General features: G+C 42.8%; 1 protein-coding gene across 1 annotated transcript in view; it reads left to right on the top strand.

Moving 5' to 3' along the window:
- pappa2 (pappalysin 2) overlaps window positions 1–13,229 on the top strand; it is a 565,518-nt gene that overhangs the window by 318,829 nt on the left and 233,460 nt on the right. Inside the window, exons 9-11 of the mRNA XM_067990736.1 lie at window positions 539–630; window positions 10,001–10,197; window positions 12,468–12,620. Of these exons, the coding sequence (XP_067846837.1) occupies window positions 539–630; window positions 10,001–10,197; window positions 12,468–12,620 (442 nt within the window). The remainder of the gene's footprint in view (window positions 1–538; window positions 631–10,000; window positions 10,198–12,467; window positions 12,621–13,229) is intronic.

Genomic DNA, 13,229 nt, shown 5'->3' with positions numbered 1-13,229 from the left:
CAGATTGTTGGAAAACTATGGGAAATGGCCGACAAAATAACAAGCAAACAAAGATCTGAGGCATGAGCAAATGCAAACAGCAGAGTCCAACCAAACAAACGACTCCTGGGGTGTTTCTGTCTCTTAGATTGGTTCTGAGCATCCCAGTGGAATACAACCAAATCATGTGCAGCAGTTGGCGATACCAGTGGGCTGTGCCAACTCACGTACAGTTAGTGAAAGCTCCCCATTAGACTATCATCCATTATCAACTCCTCATTAACGCACTGTAACCTGAAAGATTGCAGCCGTCAGTTTGGAGCAATTGGTATCGGAGACCAGTACAAACTGTGATAACGGAGTTGGTGCTTTCTCGGCTCACATGACCGATGAGTGGAGCAGCTGTGTGAATGGAGCCAATCTCCAGTCTCCCTTATAAGCCATGCAGACCTGCTGGAGATCAGCCTCCCTGTAAGCTTCCCATTCTGTGTTGAGTGTAGGATGAGGGTGCTGCACGTGGTGATTTAAAACGTTTCATGTCCTTTGTTCTATCTCTCAGGAGCCTCAGAGAAGAATGTGATGATGGAAATTTGTTAGACGGTGATGGCTGTTCAAGGAAGTGTCAGAAAGAGGAGAATTTCAACTGTGTGGGTGAGTTTGCATTAACGATTGCCTTAATACACCAGCACTGGTTACATATATAATACACAGACACAGCTCCGATATCTGGTTATATATAATTGTAAACAATTTTACAACACCAAGTTATAGTCCAGCAATTTTATTTTAAATTCACAAGCTTTCGGAGGCTTCCTCCTTCGTCAGGTGAACGATGTGAAAATGAAATCCTCGAAATGAAATCGCATTTATAATTCACAGAACAATGCTTGGTGATTACAGACAGTTTTTTCAACTGCCCGTTGCCAAGGCAATCAGTGTGCAGACAGACAGGTGTTACCTGCCAGGTCTCAGAATATCACGAGGGCCATTAGTTATTTTGACAGCAAAATCTGGGCCAATATCTGGTTATTTATCTTCTCTGCTGTTTGTGGGACCTTGCTGTGTACAAGTTGGCTGCCACTTTTCCTTACATTACAACGGTGGCGACACTTCAAAAGTACTCCCTCAAGAGGTGCTTTGGACGTCTTGAGGATGTGAAAAGTGCTATTTAAATGCGAGTTCTTTGTTTCATGAAAGGGAAGACGGACAATGGACATGCGGAGAATGTAAAGGTGGGTTCTTTGCGAGACAAGTAGATTGGTAGGCATCTTGAACATAGCGACTTTGAATCAGAGAAGTTTACAGTAAAGAAGGAGGCCATTTGGCCCATCATGACCCCGTCAGGCCTTGATTCTGGTTAGAGCAATCCAAAATTAATCCCACCACCCCGCTTCTCCCCGTAGGCCTGAATTCTCATCTGCTTTAATTGTTTACAAAATTTCCCCTTAAAGGATGCAATGATCTCTGCATCAACCACACCTGTGGCAATGAATTCTATGCTCTAACGGCATATAGTACACTAACTGGCCTAACCACTGCTTTGTCTAAATACGTCAGTACTTGTTTTGGTCTTGTACTCCACGCCTCTATTTATAAAACCCAAATTCTTTTGATCTTTTTTATGGCTTTATCTACCTGCCCTCACATTTTCCGGGAATTGTATATTGAAGCCCCAGGTCCCTCTGTTCACAGTCTTTCCATTAAATGGCTATTCCAATTCCTTGTGCTTTCTCTCAAAATCCACATTAAATTGCATCTCCCACCAGTTAGCTCATTCTGCTGACTTGTGTGTGTTTTCCTGAAGTTTTTTTTTCACAGTCAAACCTCTTCCTTTTGTGTCATCAGAAAATTTCAATATATCTTGCTCTCAATCATCTTTCATACAGAGCCAAAGTGGACGCAGCATTGCCCCTGGGGTACACCACTTCCAACCCTTCTCCAGTCCGAGCAACATCCGTTCACCCTCTTTCCTGTCCATCAACCAACTTTCTATCCATGCTGCTACATTTCCTCTTGTGCCACGTGTCTGCATTTTTCTAAACAGGCCTTTCGTGAGACACCTTATTGGAAGCCTTCTGAAAATCCATATGTACGGCATTGGCTACATTCTCTTTATCCAATCGGTCACCTTGGGCATGATTTTAGCCTGCAAAAACGGGTGGGTTGGAGGCAGGGGGGCAGTAACAATTGTAAAAATCTAAAACCCACCTCCAACCCGCCCATTTCTGGTTTTCACGGGGGTGGGACGAGGGGCGAGCGACCAACCCGCTCTTAGGAGGTGGGTCGGTCAGTAAAATCTTTTAAGGAGGCTGCGGGCCTCCACTTTCAAAGCTTTTTTGATTTTAGCCCCTTAGGCCGGAATTCCCAGACCTTCTACTTCACACCACATGTGAGGAAGCGAGAAGGCCCGAAACGGCAGGCAAGAGCCTTTATAACACTGCTTGTGGGCCCGGAAGAGCAGGAGTGCTCCCGCCCAGCTCAACAAGCCTACCTACAGCGACCCCCCCCACCCGCTCTCCGAACCCCCCCATGATCTCCACACACACCCCCCGCTACGACCTCCAACTCCCGCTACGATCTCCGACCTCCCCACTACAATCTCCGACCTCCCCACTACGATCTCCAACCTCCCCCCCACGATCTCCGACCTCCCCACTACGATCTCCAACCTCCCCCCAACGATCTCCGACCTCCCCACTACAATCTCCGACCTCCCCACTACGATCTCCGACCTCCCCACTACGATCTCCAACCTCCCCCCCACGATCTCCGACCTCCCCAATACGATCTCCGACTTCCTCTGCTATGATCTCCAACCTCCCCCCCCCCACGATCTCCGACCCCCCCATGATCTCCAACCCCGACCACCAACAAGACCCTCCAGATGACTGACCCACTTCGATCCCCCCCCCCCCCCCCGATGACCACCCTCCCCAACGACTGGACCCCCCTGATGACTGACCCCCCCACCATCCCCGTGACTGACTCCCCTGATGATTGACTCCCCGCCCCCATGACTGACCCACAACCCCCCCGGTGACCCCCGACCCCCCGCCTGATGGGCCCCCCAATCTAACACTTACCTGATCATGTCCTTTACCTTCCTCTTCTCCCCTCCGACTGAGAGCCGGCCTGTCAATCAGACTGGCTTGTCGGGCGGGAAACCGACAAAAAAAACAATGTCCTTGCGTCAAAATCGTAAGGACGTCTGGGAAATCCGTACTTCCGGGTTTCCCATCAGGAATTCCACCCTCCCACCGTCCCCTTCCCGGCTCCCTGCTAAAATCATGCCCCTTATATTTGTCATATACAACTTGCCTTCAACAAATCCATTCTGACCGTCCTTGATTATCCCTTACATTTCTAAACGCTCACTAATTTTATCTTTAATTATGGATTCCCACCTATGTTCTCCCCTTCAACCACTTTTTAAAAAATGAATGCAAAATATTTATTTAATATTTCCCCCATGCCTTCATCATCTGCGATTAGACCCTCTCCATCCCAGAGTGGTTCTACCTTTTCTTTTAAGAATTCTTTTACTTTTTATATGCTCATAAGAGCCCTTACTATTTCCTGTTTTATTACTTACTAATCTTTTTCATATGCTGAGAAAATTTCCCACTGCAGATTTGTCAATCTGTTTACAAACTTTTTTGCAAGTTTATTGGCACCAGATCCCCTTTTTATCTCACTGAACTTTGCTTTACTCCAGTGCAGTACCCTTATCTTTGACTCTTCATTGCCCTTTTCTGTTGTTGCATTTAACCTAACTATATTATGGTCACTATTTCCCAATTGTTATCCCACTCTCACATCAGTTATTCATTTCCCAGAACTAAATCTTTGTTGGACTAGAAACATACTAATCTAGGAAGGAGTCCTGGATCCATTCGAAAACGCCATATGTGTTACCTTTAATCCAGTCGATTTTGGTATAGTTACTGCCCTGTTGTTCTGGTCTGTCTACAGATCTGCACCTCTGCCTCGTCTCCCTTGTTTGTTGGCCTGGAATGCACTCAAAGAATTGTACTATTTCCTATCCTCTTCCTTAACTGTATCCATGTGGACTCTGTCTTAATGCAAGCCTCTAGCACATCCATAAGTTCTTGCACTGTGATCGAATCATTTACTAACTGTGACCCTATCCCCTTCCCCATCTCTCCTGAAACTGTTGTAATGAGGAATATTCAGTTCCCAGTCCCATTCAACCTTAAGCCACACCTCTGTTATAGCTGGTAAATCATATCCCTCCATAGTTGTTAATGTTTCCAACTCTTCACTTTGGTTTTGAATTCTTTGAGCACTGATATAACGTACCATTCCACCTGATCCAGTGCTTTGCAACATTGACCCTTATTCTTTTTCCTGGTTTTGAAATTTAATCTTTTGATATTCCTTGCAACGATCTTATTATCTCTTATTACCCCTCCTTCTGACCTGCCTTCTCTCAATACATACTACTCAACCTTGTATCTCTCCTGAACCCATTTAAAGCATCTACTTCAACATCTTTCATTGGAAGCTTACTCCAGGTGTGTATTATCCTTTCAGTGAAAATAAATCTTTCCTGCCTTCCTCTTTTTAATTCAATTCAGGGGTTTCAATTCATGGGGCACTGGCACCAGTACTGGGAAAAGAGGGAGCTGTTCCATTGGGACGGGCTCCATTTAAACTGGGCTGGGACCAGTCTCTTGGTGAATTGAATAACTAGGGCGGTAGATCGGGCTTTATGCTTAAAAAGTTGGGGGTGGGGGGAGGATTCAGGTAAGGATAAATTTATAAATCTAAAGAGAAAAGTTAAGGCCGTACAGCAGTGTAGCGATTTGGGTAAAGATAAGCAGAGTGTGTCAGGAAGAGACAGAGAGTTTAACCGTAATAGTGCATCAGTTAATAAGTTCAAATCAGGAAAAAATAGTGAAAAGTTAAAATTAAAGGCGCTTTATCTGAATGCAAGAAGCATTCGTAACAAGATAGATGAATTAATGGCACAAATAGAGATAAATGAGTTTGACTAGTAGCCATTACTGAGTCATGGTTGCAAGGTGACCAAGGTTGGAAACTAAATATTCCAGGGTACTTGACTTTTCGAAAAGACAAAATGGAAAAGGAGGTGGGGTGGGGGGAGGGGGGGGGGTAGCCCTGATAATAAAGGATGACATAAGGACAGTAGTGAGAAAAGATCTTGGCTCGGAAGATCAGGAAGTAGAATCAGTATGGGTGGAGATAGGAAATAATAAGGGGCAGAAAACACTGTATTAATAAAGAAGTATATATAAAAACGAGTATTAATAAAGAAATAAGAGGAGCTTGTAACAAAGGTAATGTAATAATCGTAGGTGACTTTAATATTCATATAGATTGGGCAAATCAAATTGGCAAAAGTAGTTTGGAGGACGAGTTCATGGAATGCATTCGAGACAGTTTCCTAGAGCAATACGTCATGGAACCAACCAGGGAACAGGCTATTTTAGAAACTAGAGTCTTAAACTTAAACAAAGCCAATTACATAGGTATGAGGGGTGAGTTGGCTACAGGTGGATCACTTTTCCCATGGCATTTTTTATTCCTCAATGCCACGGGAAAAGTGATCCATCCGTGGCTAACTCAAGAAGTTAAGGATAGTATTAGATTAAAAGAAGAGGCTTATAATGTTGCCAAGAAGAGTAGTAAGCCTGAGGATTGGGAGAGTTTTAGAAACCAGCAAAGGATGACCAAAAAATTGATAAAGGAGGAGAAAATAGAATATGAGAGTAAACTAGCAAGAAATATAAAAACAGATTGTAAGAGCTTCATTAAGTATATAAAAACGAAGAGAGTAGCGAAAGTAAACGTGGGTCTCTTAGAGGCTGAGACAGGAGAAATTATAATGGGGAATAAGGAAATGGCAAAGACGTTAAACAAATATTTTGTATCTGACTTCACAGTAGAAGACACAAAAAAATAGCAGAAATAGTGGGGGAACCAAGGGTCTAATGAGAGTGAGGAACTTAAAGTAATTAATGTTAGTAAAGAAAAAGTACTCGAGAAATTAATGGGGCTAAAAGCCAACAAATCCCCTGGACCTGATGGCCTACATCCTAGGGTTCTAAAAGAGGTAGCTGCAGAGATAGTGGATGCATTGGTTGTGATCTTCTAAAATTCCCTAGATTCTAGAACAGTTTCCAGCAGATTGGATGGTAGCAAATGTAACCCCGCTATTCAAGAAAGGAAGAAGAGATAAAACAGGGAACTACAGGCCAGTTAGCCTGACATCAGTCAACGGGAAAATACTGGAATCTATTATTAAGGATGTGGTAACAGGGCACTTAGAAAATCATAATACCATTAGGCAGAGTCAACATGGTTTTATGAAAGGGAAATCGTATTTAACAAATCCATTAGAGTTTTTTGAGGATGTAATTAGCAGGGTAGATAAAGGGGAACCAGTGGATGTAGTATATTTGGATTTTCAAATGGCATTCAATAAAGTGCCACATAAAAGGTTGTTACACGAGATAAGGGCTCATGGGATTGAGGGTAATATATTAGCATGGATAGAGGATTGGTTAACAGGCAGAAAACTGAGAGTAGGAATAAACGGGTCATTTTCATGTTGGCAGGTTGTAACTAGTGGGGTGCCGCAAGGATCAGTGCTTGGGCCTCAGCTGTTTACAATCTATATTAATGACTTAAATGAGGGGACTGAGTGTAATGTATCCAAGTTTGCTGACGATGCAAAGCTAGATGGGAAAGCAAGCTGTGAGGGGGACACAAAGAGATATAGACAGGTTAAGTGAGTGGGCAAGAAGGTGGCAGATGAAGTATAATGTGGGGAAATGTGAGGTTGTTCACTTTGGTAGGAAGAATAGAAAAACAGAATATTTTTCAAATGATGAGAAACTATTAAATGTTGGTGTTCAGAGGGATTTGGGTGTCCTTGTACACGAAACACAGAAAGTTAACATGCAGGTACAGCAAGCAATTAGGAAATCAAATGATATGTTGGCCTTTATTGCAAGGGGGTTGGAGTATCAGAGTAAGGAAGTCTTGGTGCAATAGTACAAGGCTTTGGTGAGACCTCACCTGGAGTACTGTTTACAGTTTTGGTCTCCTTACCTAAGGAAGGATATACTTGACTTAGAGGTGGTGCTTCAAAGGTTCACTAAATTGATTCCTGGGATGAGAGGGTTGTCCTGTGAGGAGAGATTGATTAGAATGGGCCTATACTCTCTTGAGTTTAGAAGAATGAGAGGTGACCTCATTGAAACATATAAGATTCTAAGGAGGCTTGAAAGGGTAGATGCTGAGAGGCTGTTTCCCCTGGCTGGAGAGTCTAGAACTAAGGGACATAGTCTCAGGATAAGGGGTCGGCGATTTAGGACTGAGATGAGGAGGAATTTCTTCACTAAGAGGGTTGTGAATCTTTGGAATTCTCTGCCCCAAAGGGCTGTGGATGCTCAGTCGTTGAATATATTCAAGATTGAGATCAATAGATTTTTGGACTCTAAGGGAATCAAGGGATATGGGGATAGGGTGGGAAAGTGAAGTTGTGATAGATCAGCCATGATCTGATTGAATGACTGAGCAGGCTCGAGGGGCCGTATGGCCTACTCTTGCTCCTATTTCTTATATTCTTTTCCTAGTGATTTCCTTCATTTTGAATCTTGTTCCTTGTTATTTGAACCCTTTTCCACCATGAACAATTTGCCTGGATAAACCTGGTCAGTTCTCTTCCTAAACTTGAAAACATCAGTTGGGTCAGCTTGAATTCTCCGCATTCCCAAGGGGAACAAGTCCAATTTCTTTAACGTTTCTTCATAACATAGAATTTATAGCACAGAAGCAGGCCATTCATCCCAACTGGTCCATGCTGGTGTTTATGCACCACACGAGCCTCCTCCCACCCTTCTTCATCTAACCCACATCTGCATACGCTCCTATTCCTTTCTCCCTCATGTGCTTATCAAGTTTCCCCTTAAATAAAATCAGTTCGTGTTACCCAGAATCATCTTGGCTGGTTGAGGGATTAAACACAATTCCAATTTTGATCACTGGCACCTCACTACAGTTTGTGGTCTGACTGAGCAACGCTGTTCTCGATTAGCAGTGCAAGGCTTGCAGAGTTAAGTTAGGGGTCAGTGCTCCTCAGTGGAGGGTAGCTGGCATATAGCCCCAATTGTGCTCATATGTCTCATATTAAAAGAGGTGATATGTCATTTAGGTCTGAATGTATTCAGGCGTTTACACTTTGCCCACCAATTGCTTATGTTTCTCCACTTTGTTTTCAGTCCCTTTCTTTGATTAAGACTGGGTCTAATTAATGTTCAGTGATGTGAAGTGTTGATGGCCTTGAACTAATGTAAATCAGTTGAATAAACACCAGCCAGTTAGGTAACTGTTAATTAGAATGAGTTCATGGATTTAATTAGTTCCATGCTCTTCAGCTTTGTGCTCAGAGAGAGCTATAAGCACCATTCTTTCTCATGAGTAAGGCCTTCTCAAAAACAAGTTGGGTTTTCCCAATTAAAAAAATGACTGCTCTTAATCCAAACCATTCTTGCGCTATTTCTACTGTTGCTTTCATTCAATCCACATGGGAAAATGGGAATGGATCAGTACAACAAGCTAACCTTAATAATCCATACAACACGCCAGATGACCAGTTACTCAAGACATTAGGTATGTTTTATAGAAAGGGCAGTCACACATCTGGAGGCTGTGACCCTTTAATAGGTGATTGAGAAAGAGCCGGCTGGAGAATAAGTAACACAGAATCCCAACACTTCATTTTTACTGGCACTTGGTCTCACGCACTGCTGAAACCCAACTTTTGAACGACTGAACGTGCTTCGATGCTCCGAATTGTTTCTGCCATGAAGTAAATCCACCTCTGCGGTAGTTACAAGAACGCTTTTTTTTTAAACAACTGGAAAAGGTCATTACGCCCAAGAATGTCTCTTTTCCCAAGACGCCAGCCCTACCTTGCCGGTCTTTTCAACAGGTGTCTCTAATGCACCAAGGTGCAGTTTGAGCCCTCATATGCTGTCAGGTTCAGCGGCCATCCGCTGGCTATTCATTGCCACAAAACTATTACTCTTCTGTGTGACAAAAAGTTTCTCCTGATCTCTTTTTTTATTACTCCTAATTTTCAAAATTTTAACTTGTATCTTACGGTGTTTGAACTCTCCACTATACTATACAGTTTCAGTAGCTGACGCCATTGCAGCACCACACCTCTTGTTGCAAGCCAACTAATGGCCTGAGGTTGCTCGAAGCTAAAATGAACAACTGTCGTAGTCCGTTCCTTAATGTTTCTTTGCTGAGTCATTGCCTCACAACGATTGTTTGGCTGAAGTTGAGGTATGATTTGTAAAGGAGGATGATTGTATGGGGATAAACACCAGCAATCCAGGAACTGCAGGCCCAAACCAATGTTCTCCAGCTCCACTATGCAGGTGAGGTATCAGTGCGCTGCAAGCCTGTGCCTTGAAAGATTAACAAATGTGAGAGTAACTCCTGCTTGCTGGTCAGTGTTTGATTCTGTGTGCTACAGCCTATTGATGATGCTAGTATCACCTTGGCTCTGTTGGTCCTCTCTCATCGCTGAATCAGAAGATTGTGGGCTCAAGCCTCTCAGCAAGCCTAGATCACGTAACCCAGGCAAGCATTCCAGTACAGTCCTGCATAGTCAGTAGTGTTGTCTTTTAGACCCAATGTTAAACTGAGGCATCTATTCTGCTGATTCAGGTAGATGTTAAAGATCCCATGGCCCTGTTAGTAGACGAGAAGGGGGTACTCCTAGTGCCCTGGCCAACATTGTACCCTCAACCACTACCACCAGAAACATGTTAACTGGTCAGTCATCACATTGATGTTAGTATGATCTTTCTGTGTGCAATTTGGGTGATGTGTTTACCTACGTAGCAATAGTCACTGAACTGCACTGCCCATTGATTCATTGTATGGAAAGTGCCTTGAGATGTTGCTGGGATATGCCAGCAGGTGCTGTATAAATTCAAATCTGCCTTTCTTTCTTTAGGGGAGCCCAGCCTCTGTTACGTGTATGATGGAGATGGCGTTTGTGAAGAGTTTGAGAGAAGAAGCAGTATTCGTGACTGTGGCTTTCCGACACCAGAAGGCTTCACCGACCAGTGGGCAACACAGGCCTTCACCTCCCACCAGGATGAAAGGAGATGTCCGGTTAAAGTGGTAACTGGACAGCCTGCCATAACCAAGGTAAAATTGCAAAAAGTAGTTGAGCAGAGGGATTGTCCCAGCCAGCCATGATGCATAATAAATATTACTTCTTTATTATAAAGATATGGGATCTTTATCAAGTTAATCTAACCAAAGAACTCATCAGTGGGTTATGGTTACTTCAAAAGTGGAGTTTTGCATAGACCATTACTTCATTGTCCTGTTCTGCTTACAACACTAAAGGTTTGAAATTCTGTTGTGTTACATTAACTTCTTCAGCTGTTTGTATGCAATGTCCGTGTAAATTTTATGAAGGCAGTAAGTAATTTATTTTCAATAGTTCTCCTTTCCCAGTTTAAATCACCAGTCTTAGCTTGTGCTTACTCCTGCATCCTATCCACTTATTCATTTTGGTTCCCACTTCATCAGTGCAATATTCTGGATTTTCCTTGTGTTTACCTGGTCGGAGACTTTCTTAAACTGATATTCCTACCCACACTTCTAATGGACACGTTCTAGTGTGCTGTTTCCATTCTGTTATTTAGTACATTCACGTAGGATGGGGTGGCAAGGTCTTCTTCACTTGCATCTCCTCCTTGACCTTCAAACAGGTTGGTCTTTGCTCCTGAGTAGGTGGATGTGATCGTTATCCTGGTAGCTTCCAATGAAAGGCTAAGACATATTTCACGGAGCAATTAGGAAGACCAAATCCACCAACTAGTGCATTAACCAAGACTTGTAGGTGATTGGCCTATGAGGAAATCTTGTGAACTCCCAGTGCCGTTGTAGGCCCCTTCAATATTTGGATGTTCCTTTCGATGCAGAGTCAAGCCTCTGGTTCAACTACAAAAAATAAGGAAGATGGGGAGGGGGTAGGGTATGGAAGGGCCTGCCTGGTTTTCTCACTCCCCTTCTCTCCAGTTAAGTAGAGTCCATTCTGAAATAGTTAATTCGCACATTGCATGGGCCTTCGGGAGAAGAAGGATGAAAATTGGGGACAAAGAAAGCAAAAACAGCCAGTTAAAGTTCCTTCTTTAATGGCATAGATTCAGAGGCATCCAACCTTGTGTAAATCTGCTGGCTTAATCTCCTCAACATCTTAATATACTGTGAACTTGCTCTTACTGTTAACCTTTCAATCATACCCTATTGACCTTTCAATCATACCCTATTGACCTTTCAATCATGCCCTATTAACCTTTCAATCATACCCTCTTAACCTTTCAATCATGCCCTATTAACCTTTCAATCATACCCTCTTAACCTTTCAATCATACCCTATTAACCTTTCAATCATACCCTCTTAACCTTTCAATCATGCCCTATTAACCTTTCAATCATACCCTATTAACCTTTCAATCATACCCTATTAACCTTTCAATCATACCCTATTAACCTTTCAATCATACCCTCTTAACCTTTCAATCATACCCTATTAACCTTTCAATCATACCCTATTAACCTTTCAATCATACCCTATTAACCTTTCAATCATACCCTATTGACCTTTTAACCCTACCTTATTGACCTTTCAATCCCCCCTGTGAGCTCCACCACATGACAGTCACATTATATTTCACCAATCGTGTAGCAGAAACAGCCCAATTGTGCGTCGATGATATATCCAAAGATTGTGATTTGTTGGTTGGGCTTTGTGCCTTTCATTCCCCTTAACAAATGTCTGTAGTACTGAAACATCACCTCACCAGCACCTCAGAACACTCACGCAGCATAACATGTGCTTAAGTAACACTTGCATTTCTTTTTATTCCACCCTTAGCACTGAAACCTTATCCTAACATTGCGGTGTAGTGTGCTTCTATAGGTTTTATTCTGGGCTAGTTAATTTCTTTATTCATCCCTGATAAAGGGATTTGATGCTGGTCCTTTACCTCTGAGATGAAGAGGCTAGAGGCCAATTTACAAATCGTTGGAATATTTACACACCTTCTGTGCTTGTAGTTCTCATTTGGCCCAGAGATTGTCGTGCTTCTAATTACCACGTGGCCTGGTGGCTATCTGCAGCGAAACCCATGTTGACCTCTGTTACAAATCATAAGCAGACCTACTAGAGTACATGGGATTCGGAACTGGAGCTCGTGGGGGCTAAAATTGCTCTTGGGCAGTAAGGCAAAAGGGGCAACAGCGAATCGGCTGTCTGTTTTACGACCTGCCTGATTTTTCGTTTCCATTGAAATCAAAACCAGCCATTTTGGGCTACCACCAACACCAATATTATCTCCCAAGTGTTGTGTTCTTGTGTTCTGTAAACCTCATTTGTAACAGTTGGATGTTCTCTGACCCTCCAGATGTGTCGCACTGAATTTCTGGATGTGAGTGACGGTCTCTCCCAGTATGCCTGGTTTCCATGTACTGTTCCCTTCTACACTGCTAGTGTACAAGACTTTAACAAACCCTATTCTTACCACAGTTCAGATGATGAAGGCAAACTCTGGCTGAAGGTAAGAAAACTTAAGCTGTTAGTACCAGGCACTGTGTCATCAATGAACTTCACTTGTGCTTTAATGGATGGTGGTGACATATTTTGAAGAAAGCAGGAGTCACTTCACTGTATGAGATTCCAAAGCACCAATATATTGCCTTTTATTTCTTATTTACTCCATAGCTACTTAATCAAATATGGTTCTTGGCATTACCTCTGTATTTTCATTTCAATTTGCCCTTTATTTTACATTACGAGTTATCATTGAGATTCCATATGTGACCTCACCCCAAATTATATGTGTTATGTACCCTGTACTAAACAGTACACTAAACCAGTATGCACTCTTCCTATATAGTATCCTGCACTAGACAATATACCGAACCAACATGAGCTCTCCCTATAGGATACTCTACATTGGACAATATACCAAACCAACATGAGCTCTCCCTATAGAATACTCTACACTGGACAATATACCAAACCAACATGAGCTCTCCATATAGAATACTCTACACTGAACAATATACCAAACTAACATGAACTCTCCCTTTGGAATACTCTACACTGGACAATATATTGAACCAACATGAGCTCTCCTGCAGTATACTCTACACTGGACAATATA

This window comes from Heptranchias perlo, chromosome 9 (assembly GCF_035084215.1).
Source record: "Heptranchias perlo isolate sHepPer1 chromosome 9, sHepPer1.hap1, whole genome shotgun sequence".
Lineage (NCBI taxonomy): Eukaryota > Metazoa > Chordata > Chondrichthyes > Hexanchiformes > Hexanchidae > Heptranchias > Heptranchias perlo.
This window is presented reverse-complemented; position numbering and strand designations above follow the sequence as displayed.